Raw genomic sequence first — 27,915 nt, 5'->3', positions numbered from 1 at the left:
GCATAGGGCCTTGAATTGTAACACCTGGGTACCCCACTTGACCCGGAGAAACTTCCTGCTTGACGGATGAATGGGCACTTGGAAGTAGACGTCCTTGAGGTCTATAGAAATCATAAAGTCGCCCTCTCTCAAGGACGCCATGACCGTTCTTGGAGTGTCCATTTTGAAGGTCACTTTCCTGAGAAACCTGTTGAGGGCTGACAGGTCTATTACAGGTCTCCACCCTCCTGTCGCTTTTTCCACTAGGAACAGGCGGCTGTAGAACCCCCGGACCCGGGAATGTCACTGTTTCTAAAGCTCCCTTCTGCAGCAACGTCTTGACTTCTTCGTCCAACGCTGCCCTCTTCGCCAGGTCCTTGGGCACCAACCAGTCTGCCTGCGTTGCTGGAACTAGGGGGGGTGTCTCTTCCATGAAGGGGATCCTGTAGCCCTCCTTTAGTACTGTAACTGTCCACGGATCTGCTCCGTGGAGCTTCCATGCTTGCCAAGTGAGTCTGAGGCATCCCCCTACCTGAGGCTTGGGCAGGGGAGGGGGGCCTCCCATCTTATCTCCTACGGGAAGAACGGCCTGTTCTCCCTCTCCTGGAGGAGTAGAAAGAAGACCTATACGTTGGGGGGTTAGAAGATGAACCTCTTCGGGGGGGAACCACAGAGGAAGACCAATGTCCTGACGAGGGTTCCCTCCTTCCTTGAGTTGGTGTGGTACGCGCGGCCATGGGTGCTTCTGTCACTGGCCTCCTGAAGATGGGGCGGCGTGCCGTCTGTGGCTTCAGGGTAGGTAGCTCCCTCTTTTTGGCCAACTTCTCCACGACCTCTTCCGCCTTCTTCGTCGGATAAGCTGCTCCCCCCCCAGACGGAGCAGGTCTTCAAGGCTTTAGCTTCCCTGTCAGGAATCTTAATGGGAAGGTTCTTGACTAGGGCGTCTCTTCTCCGGAGAATCCAGTTTGCGGAGAGAGCCAAAGACTGAAAGGTCAGGAATTTAAGGGCGCGGCTACCTGACCCCAGCAACTCATTCAGAGCCTCCCGTTTTGCAGGTTCCATGGAGTCTGTAGGAATCTGGGTGCCTACTAGGGTGGTGGCCCACCAATCCAGCCAGGAGGCCACATTAACTAAGTCCTTGGACATCTCCTCCATCATTGCCGACTCGGAAGGGGAGAAGAAGGTAGATGCTGTCAATGCCCTCCCGTCGGAGATGCCCTGGCACAGGATGTCTATGGTTTCCTCGGTCTTGCACGCACCGGTCGGCCTATTTTCTAAAGAGTAGTATTTCGTCTGCGACTTCAAACCCTGTAGGAGCTTTGCTGAGCTGTGACCCCTGCAGGAGTCGCTATTGCGGGATATGACCTTATCAATGTGAGTCTTTCCAATCCCCACGTTACTGGCCTCGGGAAGAGAGAGAGAGGACTTTTTCTGGGCGGGGACCGCTATGAACTTGTTCAGGCCTGAAGTCCAGCGTTCTTCCTCTTGAGTGGCGGGTTCTATAAGGTTGTTATAACCCCTAATTAAGGCAAGGACTCTCCTGTACGCTGAGTCCTCCGTCACCGCCGACTCGCCCTCCCCTCCTTCCGACCGACGGGGCGAATCGTGATCTCGGTCTCTGCCGTGATGGCGGGGTCCACGGTTCCCTTTACCTTCGACGTCCGCCGTCCCTCTCCTCTTCGTGGCCTTTTTCGGTGAAACGGTGTCCTCCGTGAGATAGTTCGACGGAGGTGTCCTTCCCCTTCTGGGGTCTCGATGGGGAGACCTGTCGAGGCTGCCCCGGCCTAGACGACGGCCCCCTGCGCTGGGCGTGATAAACGTCTCCAGGACGGGTCTTAGGCCTGCAAGATGTAGCCCTTCGCTCATCTGGTGATTCCCTGACGCGGCACGTGGAGGTCCTTCTAGGGGGACTGTCTCCTGCCCGCTCATGTGTCGAACCAATAGGCTTGGAAAAGACTTTAAAGTTGTTCTCTGGGACGAACACCCACGTCCCTTTCGGAGAGACTGGTCTCCTGCTTTTGGGTGTAGGGGAACGGGGACTCATCCTGTCCCGAGATCCTGTGGGAGACCGCGAAGGGGAGTTCCTCCGCACAGACCGACCTCGTTTCCACGTCCCTACTGGGGGGGTTGTTCTCCTGCTTTAAGGGAGGAGGGGAACTGGGACTCACCCTGTCCCGAGATCTTGTGGGAGACCGCAAAGGGGAGTTCCTCCGCACCGACCGATCTCGTTTCCTCCTCTGTCGTCTCCTCCGTTCACTGCTTGACGAATCCGAAGAGTCACGTCCTGACGAGAAAGACTGACCCCCGTATCGTGACCTAGCACGTGACTGCGTTTTCTTGGGGCTACGCCGTACCCCTGACGGAGAAGGAATGGGGAGACTCTCCTGTAGCGAAGTCTTCGGCGGCAACCATCCCGACGGGCCCGCCAAACCGGGGAAGGCCTCGCCAAGGCCTTCCTCCATGTCCAGTGGGGACCTCATCGGAGTCCTCGGCACGTCCCAAGCCAATGGATCTTCTTGCGGGGACTCCTCCCTGCCGACGCCACCACTCGTCGCTGATGCCCCTGGAACTTCCACCCAGGAACCTGACGAAGAAAAAGGGACACTATTAGACCACATGGGGTCCCCCGACGAGACGTGGCCCTTATGAGAGAGAGCCACGTCCCCCGGACCCCCACTACACTCACTTACGGTCGCCTGACTTGCCTTGGCCAACGAAGGACCGCCCACAAATTCCCTCTCTTGGGAAAGAGGAGCCAACTGCATGTTCTCCCTGGACTTACCTCGCCCCTTACTTTGGGTAGGGGAAGGCGGATGTACCCTACCTGACCCTTCTCCTGCTGAAGTCGCAGGGGAAGAAACGCTAGGCTTCCTAGGGGACTTCTTCGATGCCTTCTTCTTTTTGGTACGGAATTTTATCCACTGGACCTCGGGCCAATCGGCACATTCGGAACACTTATCCGACGGCGAACAAGCTTTACCCCTACACGAGGTACACAACGTATGCGGGTCAACCTCGGGCTTAGACAGAAAAGCCCCGCATGATCTACCGGCCCTAGGCCCAGGACAACGGCGAACGCGTTCCATAACGCAACACAAAGGGCCGTAGACACAAGCAAGCCACAAAGGAAAAGCACTAAAACACTAGGGAAGCACAAGGGAGCGAAATCCAAAGCACGTACTAAAAGCACTAAACACACACTGAGATCCCGATCACGTGGGAAGCACGTGGAACCAAACACAAAGGGAATCGCACGGAGTATGAGGAGCTTCGTGAAGCACGTGTGTTCACGAACCGACCAGAAAACTTACTGGAGAGAGCTTCTCAAAGACGGGCGACCTGCCTGGGCAATGCCCCCAGGTCATGTTATTTCCCGTTATTCAGGACAGTATAGAACATGGAAGTAGGGGGAAACTACGTAAAAATCTGGTCGTCGGAGAGGAGTTACCAGTAATCTCCTATAAAGTGTTTCGAGGTAAGTCTCTGTGTCGGAACAAATTGTAGTTTACAGACCCCCAAACACTAAGGAGTTTGACATAATAATAGAAAAAATAGATGATATATGTAGAAACCATAAAGACTGGAATATACTCCTATCCGGAGATTTTAACTTTCCTTTCGTGGATTGGAAAGAACGGATAGAAGAAAGTGGTTGTATGTATACATATAAAAAAGATAGTAATAGTAGCGCAGAAGATAAGAGGCAATTTGAAAAGCTTCAAGATATGCTATTAGAACATAATATGCAACAAATAAACCACATTCCAACAAGAAAGGAAAATGTCCTAGATCTAGTATTTGTGAATGAGGTGAATTATGTTAAAGAAATAATAGTGTATAACACGGGAATTTCAGACCACAATGTCATAGAATTGATAGTTCATTCCAAAGCAAGTGATCACAGAATTAATAAAAGCACAAAACTTTGGGAAGGATATGGAAATATAACTTTTACAGTAAGAATATAAAATGGTCAGAAATAAATGAAGAACTGAATAAAGAATGGAAAAATGTATTTATAAGTGATAATACTGTATACAGGTAAATACGGATATACTGTACAAAATACTGGAGAAAATTGTTGAAAAATATGTACCGAAAAAAAACAATAAACAAAAGACGTGCATACCAAGAGACAGAAGGATCTTATTTCAGAAAATTAAAAAGTGGAAGAAAAATCTTGCAAAAAAAAAAATGTGTGGAAAATGAGGGAAATAAAATGTAAGATAGAAAATGCAGAACAAAAGATTATACAGTCGAAAGAAAATGAAAAAAGGGACTTAGAAGAAAGGACACTTCAAAATATAAAAAGAAACCCCAAAGTACTTTACTCCTATGCAAAAAAGATGAATAAAAGGAGAATAGAAATAGGCCCTCTAAGAATTGAAGGACGGCTAACGAATGAAAAAAAGGAAATATGCAACATATTAGCAGAAAAATATAAGAGTGAGTTCACGCCAAGAATTGCGAATGAGAATAATGAAACAGAAATGAGAGAAGAAAATGTTGAATATCTAACGGATATAGATATTAATGAAGCAGATATTGTCACGGCTATAAACGAAATTAAAAATGGATCGGCAGCCGGACCAGATGGAGTTCCAGCGATATTGTTAAAAAAAACTGCAAACACTATCGCGAAGCCACTTGCAATACTGCTAAGACAGAGTGTAGATATGAGCGAGATATATGTTAAACATAAATTAGCTTATATAACCCCTATCTTCAAAAGTGGATCAAGACTAGAGGCAAGCAATTATAGACCTGTTAGTCTAACATCACATATTATGAAAGTGTATGAGAGGGTAATAAAAAAGAAAATAATGAACCATTTGGTCAAAAATAATTTGTTTAATATGGGTCAACACGGTTTCGTACCTGGAAAAAGTACACAGACCCAACTGATAGCTCACTATGAAAACATATACAATAATATGATAAATGAAAAAGACACAGATGTGATCTATCTAGATTTTGCAAAAGCCTTTGACAAGGTAGACCATAACATATTGAAGAAAAAAATGAGAAAGCATAATATTGTGGGAAAGATAGGAAAATGGGTAAAAGAATTCCTGCAAAACAGAAAACAGATAGTGGTTGCAAATGACGAGAAATCAGATGAAGCCCAGGTAATATCTGGTGTGCCCCAAGGTACGGTATTAGCTGCACTGCTATTTGTTATTATGATCTCAGACATAGACTGTGATGTTGAAAACTCCGTAGTGAGAAGTTTCGCCGATGACACAAGAATAAGTAGAGAAATTACTTGTGATGAAGATAGGAACTCACTACAAAGAGATCTAAACAAAATATATGAATGGGCGGAGATAAATAGGATGGTATTTAACTCCGATAAATTCGAATCAATAAATTATGGAAACAGAGAAGGAATGGTGTATGCATACAAGGGACCTAATAATGAGACAATCACAAACAAGGAAGCAATTAAAGACCTTGGTGTAATTTTAAATAGGAATATGTTATGCAACAACCAAATAGCAACACTGTTGGCTAAATGTAAAGCAAAAATGGGAATGCTATTCAGACACTTTAAAACAAGAAAAGCTGAACACATGATTATGCTTTACAAAACTTATGTGCGTAGTACACTCGAGTACTGCAATGTGATATGGTACCCACACTACCAAAAGGATATTGCGCAAATAGAGAGTGTACAAAGGTCCTATACTGCTAGAATAGAAGAAGTTAAGGACCTTGATTACTGGGAAAGACTGCAATTTTTAAAACTATACAGTCTAGAAAGGAGAGGAGAGCGCTACATGATAATACAAGCATGGAAGCAAATAGAAGGAATTACTGAAAACATCATGGAGCTTAAAGTATCAGAAAGAGCAAGCCGAGGTAGATTAATAGTGCCAAAAAGCATTCCAGGTAAACTGAGAAAGGCGCACAGGACATTAATCCACTACGCACCAGCATCGATAATGCAGCGACTATTTAATGTGCTGCCAGCTCATCTAAGAAACATATCAGGAGTGAGCGTAGATGCGTTTAAAAATCAGCTCGATAAATACCTAAGATGCATCCCAGACCATCCAAGACTGGAAGATGCAAAATACACCGGAAGATGTATTAGCAACTCTCTGGTGGATATACGAGGTGCCTCACACTGAGGGACCTGGGGGAACCCAAACAAAAAATAAGAGAGAGAGAGTCTCTCTCTCTCTCTCTCTCTCTCTCTCTCTCTCTCTCTCTCTCTCTCTCTCTCTCTCTCTCTCTCTCACAAATTGTTTTCCTGCTTTGCTACGTACAATATGTACTGTACAGTACTGTATGATTTTATATAGATACAGTAAATTATATTTGTAAGGTAACATATTTTGTAAATGCTTTTACAGTAAATACTGTACTGTATCATTATTTATCACTATCATCATGCGCGTTAAATGCCTTGTTTGTTCTGAGCGTAGTTGTTTACTGAGCGTACAGTACTTTATGACCCCGTCGTTTCAGGCGGCAACATAAAGAAAAACATTTGATTTGGAAGTCCTAAGAAAAATAAAATAAAACATTGGTAATAAAAAAATCAACATACTGTATAATCAATATAATCGATGCAAAAACTAACCTATACATATATGTGTACACTAAATGAGTTTGTTTCTTCATTATGATCAGAGATGAACGTAAACAAAACATTGGTTGCCATTTTTTATCGTGCTTTTAAGGTGTTTAGGAAACGCGTGATATATAATCGCCTTTAATATTTGTGCCTGTTTTAGTTTAGGGTGCTGTAGTACATGCATTAAGTGTTCTGTACATTAAAGGGTAGTTTGTTAACAGTACTACGTACAAGGGAAGGTTTTAAAAGTCCGAATATACATGTTAAATAAATAGGTAAATATGATGTCACTACTTCGCGGAATTTCACCTATCGCGGCCGCGTCTGGAACCTATCTACCGCGATAAACGAGGGTTCACTGTATAGTCTCTAGGGCGGGAAATATCACCTTCATTATGGAAAGGCAATATTGCCATATCACCTGAAAGTTATCCCGAAGGCAGGAAGGAGTCATCTTCCTAGGATTCCCGCTAGTGGATTCAGCTCTGGAGGAAGCTGAAAGAGCAGACTCAAGCACGAGAGAGTGAGAAGCAAGACTCTGAAGAATTCTTTGGATTACGGGAAGACCCTGAAATTCATACTTGGATCACTCCACCGTCAATTCCACCCTACACTTGTCACAAGCAGACGTCTGTGATCAGGAATGCCCCCTGCAAAACAGTCATAAAGAGTGCAGATCCACCACCTGTCTGCTGATATTACGGCCGCAATTGCGCCTGGTTTACCATGACAGAACTACACGCTGCATGAGGATTCTCCAAAATCAAATACTGAACGAGAGAAAAGAAAGGATTATTAGAAAATCAGATTAGTTTTAGCACAAAGTACAGCCGTACCTCTCCGCGGCTGAAATTAAAGTGGCTACTCTCTGTACTGTCATGGTGGCGGGACTTCCCGCCAACCATCTGTAACTAAACTACCGAAACCTGTTAATAAATTATCATAGCCAATTTCCATGTACACTAAAATCATACTCATTAAAGGACGAAGGTTTAAGTTCATATCGGAACAACCATTTTTTGTTCGAGGAAATATTTCAAACTGAAGTAATCATTATAAAGCAAAAAATGGTCAACTTACCGCTAGTTTATCCAATATAACAGCCTTTGCAGAATCACTTAACCTATCATTTTCAATAATTTGGTCATGTACTTGAGATAATATCTGCGAAGAAAATAAAAAGTTGGTTTTACAATAAGGGTCGCTAATAAATAACGAGAACTTGGAAGTAATCAAGAAAAAACATTAAATTACTGGATAGAGTAATTGAAAATAGGCAATAAATATGTATTGTAATATAAAAGTATGCAATAAACTATTAAGCAGCTATACAAATGAAAATTCCTATCATTTATATTGAATGACATCCGTTTCCTTGGCATCGTATTAAGAGTTCTATAGTGATTTTACCCACAAGTAATGGATAGATCTATAATCTATTCAGGTAAAACATAAATATAAGTGAAATTATAGCTTTGTATGCAGAAGCATTGATAATAACTGGGTAATTAAATGGATTCTGCAAAACAATGGCTTTGTGAAACACTGATAATCAAAGCAAGCATTCAGTGAATCTACTGTCTTTAAAGAAATCAACAAACAATGCAATTGCAAGATGAAACTGAGCCTTTGGCAGTTCACCTTGCATAAAGGATGACATGAGAATCAAGGGTGATGGATTTCATCAAGCTGGTCGAAGTCGTAATGATTGTGTGGCATATATTATGTTTTTACTTTTATACCTAAGAAATGTGTCAGAAGTGACCTAAAACTTAAAAAAAAAGAGGCAGAAGAGTAAACATTGCAAAGTTACTAATGAAAAAACTGTAAAAAAGTTCTAAAAAAAATAAACTTAAAAATTGAATACCGAGTTCAAAGGACCAGTGGCTGAAATTTCATCCATGGAGATTTTTATCAAAATATAGTTAAGCACAAAAAAAGATGAAAGCCATCACTAACTAGAAACAATAAATGTCATGAACATTAAAAAAATTAACCAGTCATTAAATAAACAACAAGAAAATATCTGGACACTAGATTAAATTTTCAATCGCATTAAATGGAATTAAATTCCAGAGAGCATTAAATGGATCATTAAATAAGTAATTAATAAGTTATCTAGACACTAGATTAAATTCTTAACAGCATCAAATGGAATTAAATTCTAGAGTATTAAATGGAATGCTTCAAATAAACCTCTATGAATTCACACTTCAATGCCAAGGCATTTTAAATGAAAGCCAATAAAAAGTAGCCTTCAAACTCTAATAAAAGTCCAGACTCACCTGACTTCCGGCATAACCCTCTGCCATCATTTTAGTCAAAAACTCACTAAGCTTCTCGTAAGAATCGGTTGCACATACGACCTCCAGTTCACTTAGCCACGATTCAGGAACAACACCTAAATTACAAAAAAATTAATAAATAATTCATAATCTATATATAGGATTTGTATAACCACAAAAAATTAAACAAATTATATAACGAATATTTCATATAAAGGGCCATAAATTTTGGAAGATCTACTATGATTTGATAGAAATGAGCGGACATAGAACAAAGGGCCCACCAAGTATTGATGTTGGATTGCATTTATGAACTAGGGTTATACAGCCTGGCACTGGGGTCTGAGAGACCAATCAAATCACAAGTGTAATGGGGGAAAACCCTGTAGATGCACTATCATATAAAATTTCAAAGAGGTTAGACAGCAATATGGAAGAGGGAAATAAGGTAAAGATGACTAAAGGTGGGTACACAGTTCGACAGACAAGTGTTTGAAGTGATATTCAAACGTGTGATCAGGGTATTTGCTTGTCAAACACGCTCATCGAACAGTTCAAAGAAAGTCTGTTCTTGCCCGACTTTTGTGGGCAGGGCTTCATTGTCCACACACCTTATGCATTTGTGGCTGACTCCACCTCTTTGATAGTTTGACAAGCAGGTTCGTCAACAAGGTTGGACGAACCGATCGATCGTGTAAACTGGGCTTAAAAGACAGTGCAAAGAACCTTGAAATATTTTTCCCCTAAAACATTTCAAAAAGTAATCCCACACCAAAATTCTGACTGCACAAAACAATTAAATATTTTACATGAAACCAATTAAATCATTACCTGTAACCTCATAAACATCCTGTTTTGTTATCTTTTCATCCTTTCCTCTAACTCGCGATGTCGACTGAACGGTAGTGATGGCCCGTCGTAAGTCACCGCCGCTGGTTTCAATCAACGACTCTAGGACGCCATCTTCATACAGGACATTTTCTTCTTCGCATATGTATGACAACCTCTTGATCAAAATTTCTCGACCTAGAAGATACAATCCATTACGTTTCAAGTTTTAGACATCCGGTATCTTACAATATCACAGTTTAAAAGTAATTTGTATTTTTCCTAACTATACAGTCCCTTATCAGGCTGGGAGGAACGTAGAGAGGAAAGGTCCCCTTTTATTGTTTCATTTGTTTGATGTCAGCTACCCCTCAAAATTGGAAGTGCCTTGGTATATGTATGCATACAGGCCTACTGTGTGTTCTTTAATGGGAGAGAGACTTCAATGAAGTTAATGATAGTTACTTCTGGGTGGTGGGGATGCCCTTTTAACCCAATAGGCCATTGAACCCAACTGACTTTCAGGTTAGGATTTGTGGGATAGTTGAGGTGGGTAGTGAAGCTTAAAGGAAAAATACAACTTAATTTAAAATTTGTGAATTGTTTTAACAACAATAGAAACCAGTGTCCCTTAATAGGAGATTTATCCTTATTATTATTATTATTATTATTATTACAAGTTAAGCTATAACTCTAGTTAGAAAAGCAAGATGCTACAAGCCCAAAGGCACCAACAGGGAAAAATAGCCCAGTGAGAAACGGAAAAAAGAAATCAACTTCTTTACCAGAAAAGTTCCTTGTAAAGGCCTAAAGAACCATCTGGAGGACTTCAAGTTCGTCTCTCTCTCTCTCTCTTGTGTTTCTTGGGATCCAAAGTCCCACTGGTAATATGGCTTTAGAGTAGAGTTTCAGGGTGAGCCAAAGTATATGACGGAACAAATATGTGTCCCCTATGTCTGAATATTATATCAGATCTCATTATCAGTGCTCCAATTGCTGAATCAGAAGACCATGTTATTGGAGTCACCGAAGCATCTCAGAAACTTCCCGAGGTAAAAGAGGAACGAGGGCTTAGTCTCGTACTAGACCCAAACCCTGGGTTTCAGTTCAGATAGTTCTCTCTCTCCTGGGAAAGTAACACCATACACGGCTTCTCACTCTTTCGAGAGGAGAGAGAAATCGGATATTAAGTAAATGGAAAGAAGGGCAGCGAACTTGATCCATTCCCGTAGTGAGTGTGCTCGTTCTCGTGAGAACCCAGGACCAGTACTTGGTGCACAAGTTTCTGTACCATGCACTCATATGTCTAAAGATCCCTAGCCAACAATGTTCTGCCTACACAATTATCTAAAATATAAAGCAAACAAGAGAATAAAACAGCCAGTTGAGGGAGCCAGAAGTGCAGTATGTCTCTTATTCGACAGCTGAAAACAAAGTGAGGCCTCAATGGCCTATTGGGTTCATGGGGTTTCTCACCACATCGGTAAAGTTTAATCATCATCATCTCCTCCTACGCCTATTGACGCAAAGGGCTTCAGTTGGATTTCGCCAGTCATCTCCATCTTGAACTTTTAATTCAATACTTCTAAATCATCTCTTATATCGTGCTTCAGTCCTCAGCCATGTAGGCCTGGGTTTTCCAGCTCTTCTAGCACCTTTCTTACTAAAGTTTAATCGGTTGTTTACAATTCCCATGACAGCATACTTCCATCAGAGGAGGAAGGTTTGTTTTCTGATAGGAACAAATGTTTGAAGTTCAAAAGTTCAAACTTGCAGCGAATGTTTTTATGCTGAACAGGCTGACATAAGTCTCTCTTTATTGATTGTATATAAAATATCTATTCTTAACATTGTTACTGTTCTTAGTGTTTTATTTTAGTTGTTCATTACTTCTCTTATATTTTATTTCTTTATTTCCTTTGCTCACTGGGCTACCTTCCCTGTTAGACCCTTTGAGCTTATAGCATCCTGGTTTTCCAACTAAGATTATAGCTTAGCTTGTAATAATAACAACAATAAAAATAATACTGTAATAATAATAATGAAACTGCATGCAGTGGAAAGTGATGAATAGAAATTCCCCCAATAAAAATTCAACTGGATGCGCAAATAGAATGCGCGAGAGAAGCAAACATACCCAGCGGCTTGAACCGAAACTTCGAACACCTCGAAGTAAGGGGCTCAATAATCCTTGAAACGTAATTACAAATCAAGCAGAACCTAGTTGATCTACTCTGCTTTTCCATCGTCCGCCTGAGAGCCGCCTGCGCATCACGTGTCATCGAGTCGGCCTCGTCCAAAATGATAATTTTGTACGGGGGACACGATTTGCCGCTGAAAGAAAATGTTTTCAATTAGAACTAGATGGATAAATGTGAAAAATAAATAGAGCTATTTGATTGAATATGAAATCCAATTAGTTATTTGTTTGGATATAATAGAAAAGTTGAGAAACTCCGTACCAATGCACTGATGAGCATTTCTTTGAAATCAACGGAAGTCTTCTAGAAAAGGTTTGTGAATCATACAAGATTAAAACTCAAAAGAGTGATTGATTGATTAATAGATATGAAGTTAAATGGTGTCACAATTGGTGAGGACATAAATGCAAAAGAAAACAATATTCATAGTAACTGTTGGATGCATATAATTCAATGGAGTATTAGAATTTAACATTCACAGTAACTCTTGGATGCATATGATTCAAATGATTATGAATTTAACATTCACAGTAACTGTTGGATGCATATAATTCAAATGATTATGAAATGATATTTTGATTATAAAATAAATTTTTGAATATACTTACCCGGTGAATATATAATAGCTGACGTCTCCGACGGCTCGACAGATTCCCAAAAACTCGCGAGCGATCGCCATGAAGGTAGCGGGTGTGCCCACCATCGCCAACTATCGGCCAGATACCGCATATACATGTAAACAGCTCCAGTTCTTCTCATCCCGCTGGGTCTCTATCGGGGAGGAAGGGGGGGCCTTTAATTTATATATTCACCGGGTAAGTATATTCAAAAATTTATTTTATAATCAAAATATCATTTTTAAATATTAAACTTAGCCGGTGAATATATAATAGCTGATTCACACCCATGGTGGTGGGTAGAGACCAGTATTAATACAGTTTACGGCGTATATGCTTAGAGTTTTTGACAGTTATATCATAACAAAACCCAAATAAATATAGGTACCTGGTAAGGAAGCCGACTCTAACGATTACTCTGCCTTGTTAGTCCGCTTTCCTCAAGAAGCCCAGCCATCCTCTCAGGATGCTGAAAGACTCCCAGGAGCTGAAGTATCCAGGGCGACAACCCATACAACAGGACCTCATCAAAACCCTTAATCTGGGCGCTCTCAAGAAATGACATTTGACCACCCGCCAAATCAAAAAGGATGCGAAAGGCTTCTTAGCCTTCCGTACAACCCAATTAAAAACATTTCAAGAGAAGATTAAAAGGATATTGGAATTACGGGAATGTAGTGGTAGAACCCTAACCCACTACTGCACTCGCTGCAACGAATGGACCCAGTGTGTAGCAGTCCTCATAAAGAGTCTGGACATCTTTTAAGTAAAATGACGCGAATACCGACTTGCTTCTCCAAAAGGTCGCGTCCATAATACTTCGCAGAGATCTGTTTTGCTTAAAGGCCACGGAAGTTGCTATAGCTCTTACTTCGTGCGTCTTAACCTTAAGCAAGCAACGGTCTTTTTCACTCAAGTGAGAATGAGCCTCTCGGATTAAAAATCTAATAAAATACGACAAAGCATTTTTAGAAATAGGCAATGATGGCTTCTTAACTGAGCACCACAAGGCCTCAGATCCACCTCGTAAGGATTTGGTACGAGATAAATAAAACTTAAGAGCTCTAACTGGACACAGTACTCTTTCAAGCTCGTTGCCTACGATCTCTGATAGGCAAGGTATATCAAATGACTTAAGCCAATGACGAGAAGGCAGTTCATTTTTGGCCAAGAAACCAAGCTGAAGTGAACATGTGGCTTTATCTGTGGAAAAGCCGATGTTTCTACTGAAGGCATGGATCTCACTGACCCTTTTAGCCGAAGCCAAGCACACTAAGAAAAGCGTCTTGAGGGTGAGATCCTTCAGGGAGGCTGAATGTAATGGCTCAAACCTGTCGGACATTAGGAACCTTAGGACCACGTCTAAGTTCCATCCAGGATTTGCCATACGACGCTCCTTAGAGGTCTCAAAAGACTTAAGGAGATCTTGGAGATCTTTATTATTGGAAAGATCTAAGCCTCTATGTCTGAATACAGACGCCAACATGCTCCTGTAGCCCTTAATAGTGGGCGCTGAGAGGGAGCGAACATTTCTCAGATGTAGGAGAAAGTCTGCGATTTGGGCTACAGAGGTACTGGAAGAGGAAATAGATGATGACTTGCACCAGTCTCTAAAGACTTCCCACTTCGACTGGTATACTTTGATGGTAGAAGCTCTCCTAGCTCTCGCAATCGCTCTGGCTGCCTCCTTCGAAAATCCTCGAGCTCTTGAGAGTCTTTCGATAGTCTGAAGGCAGTCAGACGAAGCGCGGGGAGGCTTTGATGAAGATCCCTTACGTGGGGCTGCCGTAAGAGATCCATCCTTAAAGGTAGACTCCTTGGAACGTCTACCAGCCATTGAAGTACCTCTGTGAACCACTCTCTCGCGGGCCAGAGTGGAGCAACCAATGTCAACCTGGTCCCTTCGTGAGAGGTGAACTTCTGCAGCACCTTGTCTAGGATCTTGAAAGGTGGAAAGGCATAAACGTCCAGGTGAGACCAGTCCAGCAGGAAAGCGTCTATGTGGGCTGCCTCTGGATCTGGAACTGGAAAGCAGTAAGTCGAGAGCCTCTTTGTCAGAGAGAGTCGCAAAAAGATCTATGGTGGGTTGACCCCATGTCATCCATAGCTTCTCGCACACAGTCTTATGCAACGTCCACTCCATGGAGATGACTTGTCCTCTTCTGCTGAGGCCGTCCGCCAAGACATTCATTTTCCTTGCACAAATCTCGCCAAAGGAGAGATGTTACATGCCTTAAATGGAGTTCCTTCTGATCCGTGGATCAAAGACCAGAGCCTTCCAGACTGTCCAGTGGAGCTCCCTAACCCAAATCCGATGCATCTGAAAACAACACATGGTTTGGGTTCTTGATCGCAAGAGAAAGACCTTCTCGATGTCTGATGTTGCTGTCCCACCAAGTCAGACATGTCTAGACTGAGTTGGAGATTGGGAAAGAGATACTCACTAAGCCCTTCTCCTTGTTCCAATGTTTTAGGTGAAATGGGAAAGGGCATAGGTTGAGTCTCCCCAGAGAGATAAACTACTCCAGCGATGAAAGAGTTCCCACGAGGCTAGTTCAAACTCTTACAGAGCAACTGTTTTTCTCTTGCAAGTGAAGGACTTTTAACAGAGCTTGTTCCATTCTTGCGGGAGACGAAAAGGGCCGAAAAATCAGACACTGTATCTCCATTCCCAAATAAAGAATAGTCTGGGATGGGGTACTGTAAGTTACAACTTCTCTACGTTCACTATGAGACCTAGCTCCTTGGTTAGGTCTAATGTCCATTAGAGGCTCTCCAGACAGCGATATAATGACGACGCCCTGATTAGCCAGTCGTCAAAATAAAGGGAGGCTCTGAATCCTCAAAAAATGTAGAAAGCTTGCTACATTTTGCAAGGGCCTTGTAAAAACAAGAGGAGCAGGAATGAGGTCGGAGTACAGTGCTCAACAGTGGTACATTACTTTCCCGTCCACAAACCTCAGATGTAGTTGAAAGTTTGGATGAATCGGGATGTGGAAGTATGCATCCTGAAGGTCGAGAGAGACCATCCAGTCGCCTTCCCTTAATGCTGTCAAGACAGATTTGGTAGTCTTCATCGTGAAGTTTGTCTTGACAATGAACACATTGAGCGCACTTACATCTTAAGTACTCCTGCAGTGAACGTGGCTGCCAGATCATTGGAGCCATCCCTGATAGTCTTGTTCCTGCAGAGAACGTGGCTGTCAGATCATTGGAGCCATCCCTGATAGCCTTGTTCAAGCATGACATAATTGTACAGCAAAACTTCAAACGCTCGAAAAAAAAACTAACAGGAGATGGTCTAGCTCTGAAGCTAGCCATAAAATCTTGGAGCGTCTCATGGCCAGGCGCCGGGGAGAGTCTATGAGGCTTGAGAAGTCTCTCTGGGCAGAGGCAGGAACTCCCAAGCCGAGAACTTCTCCCGTGTCATACCAGACGCTCGCTCTATAAGCCAGTTTAAAAGGAGGGAAAGCAAAGGCTGTCTCCCCCAAACTCCCCCAAACTCCTCATGGTGATCAACCAGTCGCCTAGCAAACGTAAAGCTCTCTTAGAAGAGCGAGAGAGCACTAGCCTAGAAAACAACGGCTTCGAAGTAGCTAGGCCTAGTGTAATCTCTGACGAAGGCGAACGAGGAGCAGCAGTTACAAAATGGTCCGGACAAAGATCCTTAAAAACCATCATGATTTTCTTAAAATCCATGGAAGGTTGCGCAGCCTTAGGCTCTTCCACGTCTGATAAAACGTCCAAAGGATTATCAGTAGGCAGGGGATCAGCAACATCCTCATCTGAAGGAACCTCGTCCGACAATTGATGAGTCTCAAGCAAGGAAGAGACCTGCCGTGGTGGCAATACTTGACAAGCAAAGTCCACACGCAAAGGAGCATCAGTAGCAGTCAAGGACGCTACGTCATGTAACTGCTTAAAGGACTGACCAGCAACAGCAACAGGGGCGGGAGGACGCTCGACGTCAAATCGAGACTGCCTTGACTGCCTAGATTGAGCAGTCAAAACAACCCTTGACTGCGGTGCTTGACGCTCAACGTCAAAACAAGGCAACTGAGCTGGTTGGCGAACGTCCTGAACGTCAACACGAGCATGCGGTGGCGGCTGAACGTCAACAAGCGGCTGAAAGTCAACACGGGACTGCATCGAGTGAGGCTCCAAGTCACGTGACTGACGTGACTTTGTAACGTCAACAGGACGAGTAAAGGCTCGTTTGGGCGGCTGAAGGCCAGGATCTCGATCAGCGTAACGGCGAGGATCATCGTGAACCTGCTCAACGGTATACTCCTCCATAAGGGAGGCAAGCTTATTCTGCATATCCTGCAGTACAACCCATTTAGGATCAACGGGAGTCGGTACGGGCCGAGACGATGGTAACGTCTGTGACGGCAAAACATTGCCTTTACTGAGACGCTCGGAGCCCGTGTTACGCTTTCGTTTAGGCGGCGAGCAGTCTTCCGATGACTGCACAGGGTCAGAGCTGTCCCAATGGCTACAGCCAGGATGCAGGACTTGTCCTGAAGGGACTGACTTCCGCTTTAAGGGTCTAGAAACTTTGCTCCAAGGTTTCTTTCGCGAGAAGCCTTCGGATGACGAGGAGAAAACCGCCTCGCTCGTCTTACGGTAGGGGCGGTCTTGACGAGACACGCCCGAAACCATAGAGGGAACGTCTGTTCGTTGGTTAGAGCCTCTCGTCCCCATAAGTCCTACGACATTACTTCTCCCTGGTGCATGGGAGCTTGCAAGAGGTCTCAGACTAGGTGAACGACAAGCACGAACAGACGAACCCTCGGTCGCAACACTAAAAACACTTTGCGCACTTATCACTTTATCACTACGATTTTCTGTTTTTTTGCACTTACTTCACTGATATCGTATTTTTCAATAATTTCACATTAGGCATGAATAAAACTGATTTCTACCTGAAGCACGCAATTCTCCCTTACATCAAAAGGTTATAATTGCGAAATGAGTCGTATAATGTAAGCACATTAGTACATGCAAAAATCAGTAAACATATATATCGAATAAAACGGAAATATATAAAGTTAAAAAGGATCAGTGACTGGGGAGGAGACTAAACACTAGTTCATTAAAGACTACGTTTTCAATCTCTCACCGTACAGTGCCTTGGGACGAGAACAAAAACTAAAAACGTTTTATCCTTTCTCCCCGTACAGAGACTTGGGACGAGAGTAAACTGAATCGAGAACAACGTTACTCGCTCCTAAACTCCCTTGGGACGAGAATAAAGATCGGATCGTTCTCTCTTCCTCTCTCTCTCTCCGTCTCTCTCTCTCTTGTCACATACAAGAGAAAAGCCCACTCACCCTTCGTCAATAAACAGGTTATTTGACCAAAGGAAAAAACTAAAAGGACTAAGAAAATGAAAATTAACAAGTTCCTTTAAATTAGTATTTAAAACACTTGAGTTTGAAAGAAGAATGAACAAAACGTCAAAATCGATTTACTCTTTCTGCAAAGTGAAACCGTGATTCTCTCTTTCTCTATCGTAACGATAGAGCGCAAACTGCGTAGCATAAATAAACCATACGTTAGTTCATCTTTGAAAAAAAAAACAGCACGAAGACTATTCAAAGAATATCTTTCTTAAAATATTTTCTAAAAAATATTCATTTCATTTCATAACTCTTACAGAGCAAATGATTTAAACTTAACGAAAATAAAAGTTGAATGGGCTCAACGTTGTTTAACTTCGGTTTCCAAGTTAGGACCGCCTACATCTCGGAGGTAAAGGCTGCATATAAACAAAAACATAAAATTTATCTTGATGTTTAGTATAAATGGAAAGCTAATCGAAGAGGCCTAATAAAGGCGGGTGAGATATAAAATATATAGAGGAAAATCTATAATTATCAACAATAATTTTTAACGTGATAAAATAATCACTAAAAGCCTAAAACACACTTCCGTACACTGAGGGAAGGGTCGGCCATCTTTACTCAATTGAAAAAAAAAACCAGAGATAAAAAAGCAAGGGCAAAACACTTTTACTCTCCTTTCAAAAGCATTTCTTTTGAGGATAGTATTGAATAATCCAACACGGCGAAAGCAATAAAACCAAAACCAAGTACTTCACCGATTCGGTAGAAAACTCGAGGTCATAAAGCGAGTGGAATCGACTTGTCGATGAAACCGACAGAGAAGAACTGGAGCTGTTTACATGTATATGCGGTATCTGGCCGATAGTTGGCGCTGGTGGGCACACCCGCTACCTTCATGGCGATCGCTCCCGAGTTTTTGGGAATCTGTCGAGCCGTCGGAGACGTCAGCTATTATATATTCACCGGCTAAGTTTAATATTTAAAATTTAACATTCACAGTAACTGTTGGATGCATATAATTCAAATGATTATGAATTTTAAATTATCTTTTATATATACAAGGAATTTTCTATTCAACAACTTGAAAAAGAACTTACTCTGGTCTGGTACTTGAAACGGAAGTTTGCGCAAAAGACTTGACTTTTTCTCGAACGACCTGTATTCCTCTCTCGTCGGATGCGTTCAATTCCAACACTCTGAAAATAAGAAGTATGTCTTGAAGCAGTCTTCCCTTTACTGTAACGATTCAATTATTAAGAACTTTTAAAGTTCAAACTTGCCAAAAATGTTTTCATGTTGAACAGGCTGACTAAGGCTTTCTTTTAATTCTATTTATGAAAGATTTCTTTTGATTTTGTTGCTGGTTGAAATATTTTATTTTAACTTCATTACTTTTCAGATTGTTTATTTATCTCCTTTCCTCAATGGGCTATTTTCCCTGTTGGAGCCCTTGGGCTTGTAGCATCTTGCTTTTCCAACTGGGGTTGTAGCTTGGCTGGTGATAACAATAGTAATAATACAGTATCTTAATCACTATATTACCGAGATCAACATAGAATGTCCTTCAGCCAAAGGAATGACTATAGTAGAGTTCGCTTGCTTGAGGGTACACTCGGGCACACTATTCTATCTTATTTCTCTTCCTCTTGTTATTTTGAAGTTTTTATGGTTTATATATGAAATATTTATTTCAATGTTATTGTCTATTTTTCCCTGTTGGAGCCCTTGGGCTTATGTTATCCTGCTTTTCCAACTAGGGTTGTAGCTTAGTAATAATACATACATACACATACATACATATACCAAGGCACTTCCCCCAATTTTGGGGGGTAGCCGACATCAACAAAGAAACAAAAACAAAAAGGGGACCTCTACTCTCTATGTTCTTCCCAGCCTAACAAGGGACTCAACCGAGTTCAGCTGGTAATGCTAGGGTGTCACAGCCCACACTCCCACATTATTCACCACAGATGAAGCTTCATAATGCTGAATCCCCTACTGCTGCTACCTCCGCGGTCATCTAAGGCATCGGAGGCAGTAGCAGGGCCTACCGGAACTGCGTCACAATCGCTCGCCATTCATTCCTATTTCTAGCACGCTCTCTTGCCTCTCTCACATCTATCCTCCTATCACCCAGAGCTTCCTTCACACCATCCATCCACCCAAACCTTGGCCTTCCTCTCGTACTTCTCCCATCAACTCTTGCATTCATCACCTTCTTTAGCAGACAGCCATTTTCCATTCTCTCAACATGGCCAAACCACCTCAACACATTCATATCCACTCTAGCTGCTAACTCATTTTTTACACCCGTTCTCACCCTCACCACTTCGTTCCTAACCCTATCTACTCGAGATACACCAGCCATACTCCTTAGACACTTCATCTCAAACACATTCAATTTCTGTCTCTCCATCACTTTCATTCCCCACAACTCCGATCCATACATCACAGTTGGTACAATCACTTTCTCATATAGAACTCTCTTTACATTCATGCCCAACCCTCTATTTTTTACTACTCCCTTAACTGCCCCCAACACTTTGCAACCTTCATTCACTCTTTGACGTACATCTGCTTCCACTTCACCATTTGCTGCAACAACAGACCCCAAGTACTTATGTAATAGTTAGAATAGTTAATATTACATGTTTAAAACAAATGACGTAATATGTCATGTTGGTTGAAGGAGCTAACCCTGGGACTTGCTGTAGTCATTCAAAATCATAAACAGGACATACAATGCAAACCTCGGCAATGTGACATTCTTCTTAACGTCAACACATTGTCTCAAGCGTGTGAAAGTTTGTGACGTCACCGGATGCAGGTGTCTTCCGAGTTTGTGACGTGACTAATATAAACTGAGCATACGATATCTGTGATATCGATAAGTTATTCAGTTCATATCTATACTTCACCAGAATTGGTCATCTGGACCAACCCAGCTTCCTCCAGTGATGGAGATGATTAACTCTGTTGTTTTTATAGAATAAATACTTAAAAACTATTAAGATGCATTCAGTTATCCATTTACATACATCTGAAACAACACATACTCAATGTGTGCTTATAACAGTAGCACGCCAATAAATGGTGGCAGCGATTAAACTCTAAGACAGCGGTTAAACTCTAAGAATTAGAGAAAAATCTTCAAGACTTCAAAATAATAGCTGTAAAACCAGAGAAATATCTTTAAGACTTCAACATAAAAGCTGTAAAACCAGAGAAAGATCTTCAAGACTTCAAAATAAAAGCTGTAAAACCTGAGAAAGATCTTCAAGAACTCAACATTATCTACATGAATCTACAATTTTGACTAAGTATTATAGTCCAACGAAACAGCTAACATCAACAAATGTTAGAATACAACCTGAATCTTCAATCAACATCCTAGGAAACCCAAGGACTGGCGTTCAACAATTGCAAAACATATCCAGGAAGAACTACATTCAACAAGAAACTCGAACGAGACATCGCTAACAAAACATCAAGAGAGAGAGAGGACGTGTCGACATCATATATAAGCTAAGTACAGATTTTTTGAATTCATTCCAGTTTGGGCAGTGAAGTGTAGTTATCACGAGTCGTTAGTCGATTATTACTGGGGTGAGTGAATTGCTAAACTTTGTTATCGGAAACTCCGAATTCTCATTTAGAATTTTTCTCTCTTTGTGCTAATTCCTTTTTCTTTCAGAAATTCTCGGGAAATGTTTTGGGATTAGTAACATTGTTTGGGGAATTTTATTATACATATGCGTTTACGCAGTGGGCGTCTGTACTCATATAGATATTTTGATAGAATTGCAAGGGGTCAAAGAGATAGGAAAAAAAAAATACAGCAGTCATGACTCCTCCTGTCAGCCCTTCCCCTGGACCTAGTGGTGTAGGCCAGGCTAATCCTCCTCCAATTGTGACGCTTGTAAATGCCAGGTCAGCAATCCTTCCTTTTCAAGGTCGGGTCAACGGGTTCTTGCCACAAAATGTGGAGTCATGGATTTCATCCGTTGATGCCCATTTAAATGCCAAACAAATCGTAGACCCTTTTGTACAATTACAAGAAGCTAAAAGTTTTACAGATTTTTCTAAGGGGGATGCGAGTGCGTATTTAAGAGGTGTTTCATTTCAAGAAGCAGTTACTTGGGATGATTTCAAAGTTAGGTTACGCGCGATCTATGGGGGTGAGGAAGCCTTGGATGTAGTTTTAACGTTACGAAATACACTTAATCAAGCCACTATGAATCGGCTTAATGTTATTGAGAGAGCAGCTCTCATAGCTGATAGGCTTAACGAATATCAGGACATTTTAGGTAATTCCACTTGGGTTACTAACGATAACATCTCCGTGAAAGATTTTTTACGATTAATGTATTCAACTTGCATGACACTTATGTTGCCTGAAGCTTTAGTGCGGTGTTTTGATAAGAAGTTAACGCCTGCAAGTACGGAGTTGGATGTCTATAAACAGATAAAGAAACACATGTCCAAGTGTCCAGATCTCGATCCCGTGTTAACTCAAGTTTTTGCAAAGAATGAAACAAAACCACAAACAGTGAACGTAGTTAACAGTCCAGTAGCGGGATTGACGTGTTATAACTGTAAACGTCAAGGTCACATAAGCGCAGACTGCAGAACGAAATTTTGCTCAATTCACAACACTGCAACACATTCTTATAGTCAATGTTACTCGCGTAAGACACAACAATATCCTAGAAATACACAGTCAATTCCACAGTCAGTTCCATATGGAAATAAAAAGAAAAATCCTCATTTTAACAATAAGAAGAAACAACCAAATGTCGATGCAGTTCAGAGTCCAAAACAAACAAACACTTCTTCAAATATCGCTGAGCCTGGGCCGTCAAACCAGACCTCGCAAGGTCAGACTAATTTTCAGAATGTGCAGAGCAAAGCAAATACCACATAGTTAACTCTAGAGGGGAAGAGAGTGATGTTGGGTCAAGGTCATTCATGTCAACATCAATAGTATTGAATAATCAATTTAATGTTTTATCAGATAATTGTGAGACAATAGATTTTCCTATGAAACACACGGCCGAATTAAGTAAAACAGTGCATGCTCCCATAGATTTGCAACGAATTCATACAATAATAAGCCAAAATGAGTTACGGCCAACCTTATATGCTGTAAATTTAGAACACAAATCCTTTACGTTATTTTTTGACTCTGGTAGTCCACGTAATATTATGGATTTGAAGACACATCATTTGTTGTTTTCGAACTTTCCGATTGAAAAATCAGGAATTAGACTTTCAGGTATAGGAAATAATGAATTAAACGTCATAGGCATAACTCATATTCAGTTCAGAGTCGGTAATCGCACGTTTGCCGATACATTTGTTGTTGTAAAAAACATTAATATGTATCCAGCTGTAATTATAGGATACCCATCTATGGGAAATCAAAACATTATCTTAGCTCCTGCCAAGCACGGCGTGTATATCAAAGGGAAATTCTATAAGTCTTCTAATACCTTAAAATCAGTTTTGGATAAAAAGGAGACGACAAATGTAACCGTAACGTACGTTGAAGAACCAATAACTTGTCTCACTAATAAAGAAATAATATACGCGACCCAGCAGAATTCTCGTTCACCCGTAATATCATCTTGCACGCAATCTATCGAACCAAACATACCTTCGAATTTAATAGTGCAAATAAAGAAAACACTACCGGGATCTGAAATATTAATCCTTTCCGATACTTTGAAAACTAACGGATTGTCTGTCACACAAGCTATTTATACAGTAGGCTCACATCAGCAATGTAATATCGAAGTCTGTAATCATTTAAATAACACTTTAGTAATTCACAAAAATCAACATATCTTGGATGTAGAAGTTTATAAACATCGTATTCTTACCGTTGCTGAAATCAATCACTCTCAATTAGTTGCGGATGAATCCCTTTTGCGATCTATTAAAAATAAAATCAGTAAGGACATTCAAGACGAAGAAATTCAGCAGAAAATTTTTGAACTTTTAACTAAATATCAAGATGTCTTTTCCACTACGGATGGATCCTAAGGAAAAACAGATGTGATCGAGCATCAAATAAGGTTAAAGGACAAGCAGAAAATTATATATGTACCCTCGTACAGACTCCCTATGAAATTCCAGAATAAAATAAATGATGAAGTAGGTAAAATGTTAGAGGAAGGAGTCATTAGAAAATCAAACAGCCTTTATAATTTTCCTTTAATAGTTGTACCGAAAAAAGATCGAACATGGCGTATCTGCGTCGATTTTCGTCGTCTAAACGAGGAAACGATCCCTAATCGATTCCCAGTGCCATGTACTGACGATATTTTGTCTTTGTTAGGTCAGAATAAATATTTTACCAGTTTGGACTTACTTAAAGGCTTTCACCAGATATCATTAGAAGAAGATAGTATCCCATACACAGCCTTCAGCACAGCCAGGGGACATTATGAATTTTCACAGATGCCTTTTGGTTTACGTTGTGCTCCTATAACATTTACAAGAATGATTAACATAGTGTTTGGAGACTTGTTAGGGGATATATTGCATGCCTATATGGATGATCTTGTAATCTTTTCCAACACCTTAGAAGAACATCTACGTAAGTTAGAACTAGTACTACAGAGATTAAGACAACATAACTTAAGGGTAAAGATTAGTAAGTGTGAATTTTTCAAAACAGAAGTAATATATTTTGGTTTCATGGTGTCAAGCCAAGGTCTTAAAGTAGTCCATGATAAGGTGTCGGCTATACATAATTTTCCCATACCTACTAATGTCACGGGAATACAGCAATTTCTGGGTTGTAGTGGATATTACAGGCGTTTTATACGCAACTATTCAATAATAGCCGCTCCTTTAACTGATCTTACGAAGAAGGGCGTAGATTTCATATGGTCTGAGCTACATCAACAGGCGTTTAATACTTTGAAAGATGAACTGTGTAGTTCTCCTATCTTAAAATTTCCTGACTTCGGTAAGGAATCCTTCATTGCAACAGACGCCTCAGACTTAGGAATCAGTTAGCTTCAATCAATAAAATTATGGATTTGTTAAATGAACATTCAGATAATATCGTTCAAATTATGGAAGTACAGGATTTGTTGGCAACATTAACGTATTATGATTCAAAGATAGATCACATACATAACAGAATTACACATTTCATTGAGAAATCCAAGGATTATGTAGAAGCTATCACGTTAGCAACTAAAGGTGTATTGTCGCCCCATTTGTTGCCTATAAGTTACTTAAAGTTAATTCTGGAGAACGGAAGGGATAAACTAGGCTATGTTCCTTTGTTAGACGAACATAGGTTAGAATTTTATTACAGCCTAATTACAGTAAACGTAGATAATAACAAGATTATGATTACAATTCCCTTTGATTCTTCTGATGCCTGGCAATCTTACAGGATATCACCATTTCCGACTTTCATGACGAATCACTCAAATCCAGTAATATCCAGTTTGACAGGACACGTATTGATTTCCCCAGACAAGGAAACATATACGGTCATTAAAGACTTAAATCAATTAACTCACTGTTCAGACGCAATGGATAGAAAAATATGTACAGCTGACTCATTTGAATTCCATAAAAACTTAATGGATTCATGCGAGTTAGGTATAGTGCTAGACGGTGCTCTCTCCCATACAAGTGAAAATTGTCTGGATAAGCTTTATCCCTTTGACAATAATGAGTTCAATTGCAGACTGAACAATGGCTCGTGGATACGATACGACAAGGACGGCTTCAATGTATCATGCCCTGACGGATCCACGTCCTTCACCCATATCTTCGTCGCAGCAGATGGTTGTGTCGGGACTTCCCCGAATTCCATGGTGACTGGTCTACGGACAATCATCAGAGAACGAGCCTACTTCGCGAACTTCACGTGGACCTCTACAATGCCAGCACTTCCTCTCCCGTACAACGGACATGTGGCAAAGCGGTTGATGAAACTTACCGAAAGGGACCACCTGTCACCGACTTATAAGGAAATTCTTCACCCCATACTACTAGCTGGATTGAGTATCACGGTGGTGATATTTATCGCCGTGAACATCCTTGTTTGGCGTAGGTTACGGCACAGCAAGCAGCTAAAAAGGAACGATTCGCCAAGCCCCGACAATACGCCCTATTTGATTCAATTCAAAGCCGTTTGAGTGGCCACCTCATTCGCTAAAGGAGTAATTTGTCGGGAAGAGTTTGTATGAAAAGCTGATTAGTAAGCTAGTAATATGTAATTAAAGAAATTTTCTACATTTGCATTGTTAAAAATACATTTAAAACAACATTTAAAAAAAAAAAAAAGGATATAAATCATTTTTTCTCTCGGCATCTAATAAAAATACATAAGCCGGAATGTTAAAAAAGAAAAGAGAAAAAAAAAATAAAATATATAACAGAATCTATGGGCATCTAATAAAATATATCAGCCCTATATATAAATATATATATATATATATGTACGAAACCGTGGTACGTGTACGTACCAGGAATTCGTGTTTGTGCACTAAAAATTGAGTATTATGTTTCTGACAAAGGTAACAATTATTCTTTATCAAGTTACCGAATCATATGTAAGTCAGAAGTTTTTTTTTTGGTACCATATAATCATTTGCTAGCAATGTACCATATATATGATCTTGGTTTTATCATGCATTTTTCTTTTTGCTTTGGTAATATCTTTTTTATATGCATTATTGTTATTATTTTTTAATGTGCCTATTTGGACATTCGTCCTCGGTTGGTTATGGCTAAAGTTAAACAAAGAATAATACGTATGTCCAATCACACCTAATAACCATGTTTTGGCTTGTTGTTAAATTTTTGTAAAAAAAATTGAGATAGCTGGCCGAGCTAATGTAATAGTTAGAATAGTTAATATTACATGTTTAAAACAAATGACGTAATATGTCATGTTGGTTGAAGGAGCTAACCCTGGGACTTGCTGTGGTCATTCAAAATCATAAACAGGACATACAATGCAAACCTCGGCAATTTGACATTCTTCTTAACGTCAACACATTGTCTCAAGCGTGTGAAAGTTTGTGACGTCACCGGATGCAGGTGTCTTCCGAGTTTGTGACGTGACTAATATAAACTGAGCATACGATATCTGTGATATCGATAAGTTAGTCAGTTCATATCTATACTTCACCAGAATTGGTCATCTGGACCAACCCAGCTTCCTCCAGTGATGGAGATGTTTAACTCTGTTGTTTTTATAGAATAAATACTTAAAAACTATTAAGATGTATTCAGTTATCCATTTACATACATCTGAAACAACACATACTCAATGTGTGCTTATAACAGTAGCATGCCAATACTTAAACTGATCCACCTCCTCAAGTAACTCTCCATTCAACATGACATTCAACCTTGCACCACCCTCCCTTCTTGTACATCTCATAACCTTACTCTTACCCACATTAACTCTCAACTTCCTTCTCTCACACACTCTTCCAAATTCTGTCACTAATCGTCCAAGCTTCTCTTCTGTGTCTGCAACCAGTACAGTATCATCCACAAACAAAAACTGATTTACCTCCCATTCATGGTCATTCTCGTCTACCAGTTTTAATCCTCGTCCAAGCACTCGAGCATTCACCTCTCTCACCACTCCATCAACATATGAGTTAAACCACCACGGCGACATCACACATCCCTGTCTCAGCCCCACTCTCACCGGAAACCACTCACTCACTTCATTTCCTATCCTAACACATGCTTTACTACCTTTGTAGAAACTTTTCACTGCTTGCAACAACCTTCCACCAACTCCATATAACCTCATCACATTCCACATTGCTTCCCTTTGAACTCTATCATACGCTTTCTCCAGATCCATAAACGCAACATACACCTCCTTACCTTTTGCTAAATATTTCTCGCATATCTGCCTAACTGTAAAAATCTGATTCATGCAACCCCTACCTCTTCTAAAACCACCCTGTATTTCCAAGATTGCATTCTCTGTTTTATCCTTAATCTTATCAATCAGTACTCTACCATACACTTTTCCAACTACGCTTAACAAACTAATACCTCTTGAATTACAACACT

At 40.9% G+C, this 27,915-nt stretch overlaps 1 protein-coding gene across 1 annotated transcript in view; it reads right to left on the bottom strand.

Moving 5' to 3' along the window:
* LOC137648889 (replication factor C subunit 4) overlaps positions 1-27,915 on the bottom strand; it is a 72,763-nt gene that overhangs the window by 21,731 nt on the left and 23,117 nt on the right. Inside the window, exons 5-9 of the mRNA XM_068382065.1 lie at positions 18,939-19,037; positions 11,813-12,009; positions 9,679-9,873; positions 8,848-8,963; positions 7,643-7,726 (exon numbers count right to left, since the gene is read on the bottom strand). Coding sequence (XP_068238166.1) covers positions 7,643-7,726; positions 8,848-8,963; positions 9,679-9,873; positions 11,813-12,009; positions 18,939-19,037 — 691 coding nt within the window. The remainder of the gene's footprint in view (positions 1-7,642; positions 7,727-8,847; positions 8,964-9,678; positions 9,874-11,812; positions 12,010-18,938; positions 19,038-27,915) is intronic.

Source organism: Palaemon carinicauda, chromosome 10, assembly GCF_036898095.1.
Source record: "Palaemon carinicauda isolate YSFRI2023 chromosome 10, ASM3689809v2, whole genome shotgun sequence".
Lineage (NCBI taxonomy): Eukaryota > Metazoa > Arthropoda > Malacostraca > Decapoda > Palaemonidae > Palaemon > Palaemon carinicauda.
This window is presented reverse-complemented; position numbering and strand designations above follow the sequence as displayed.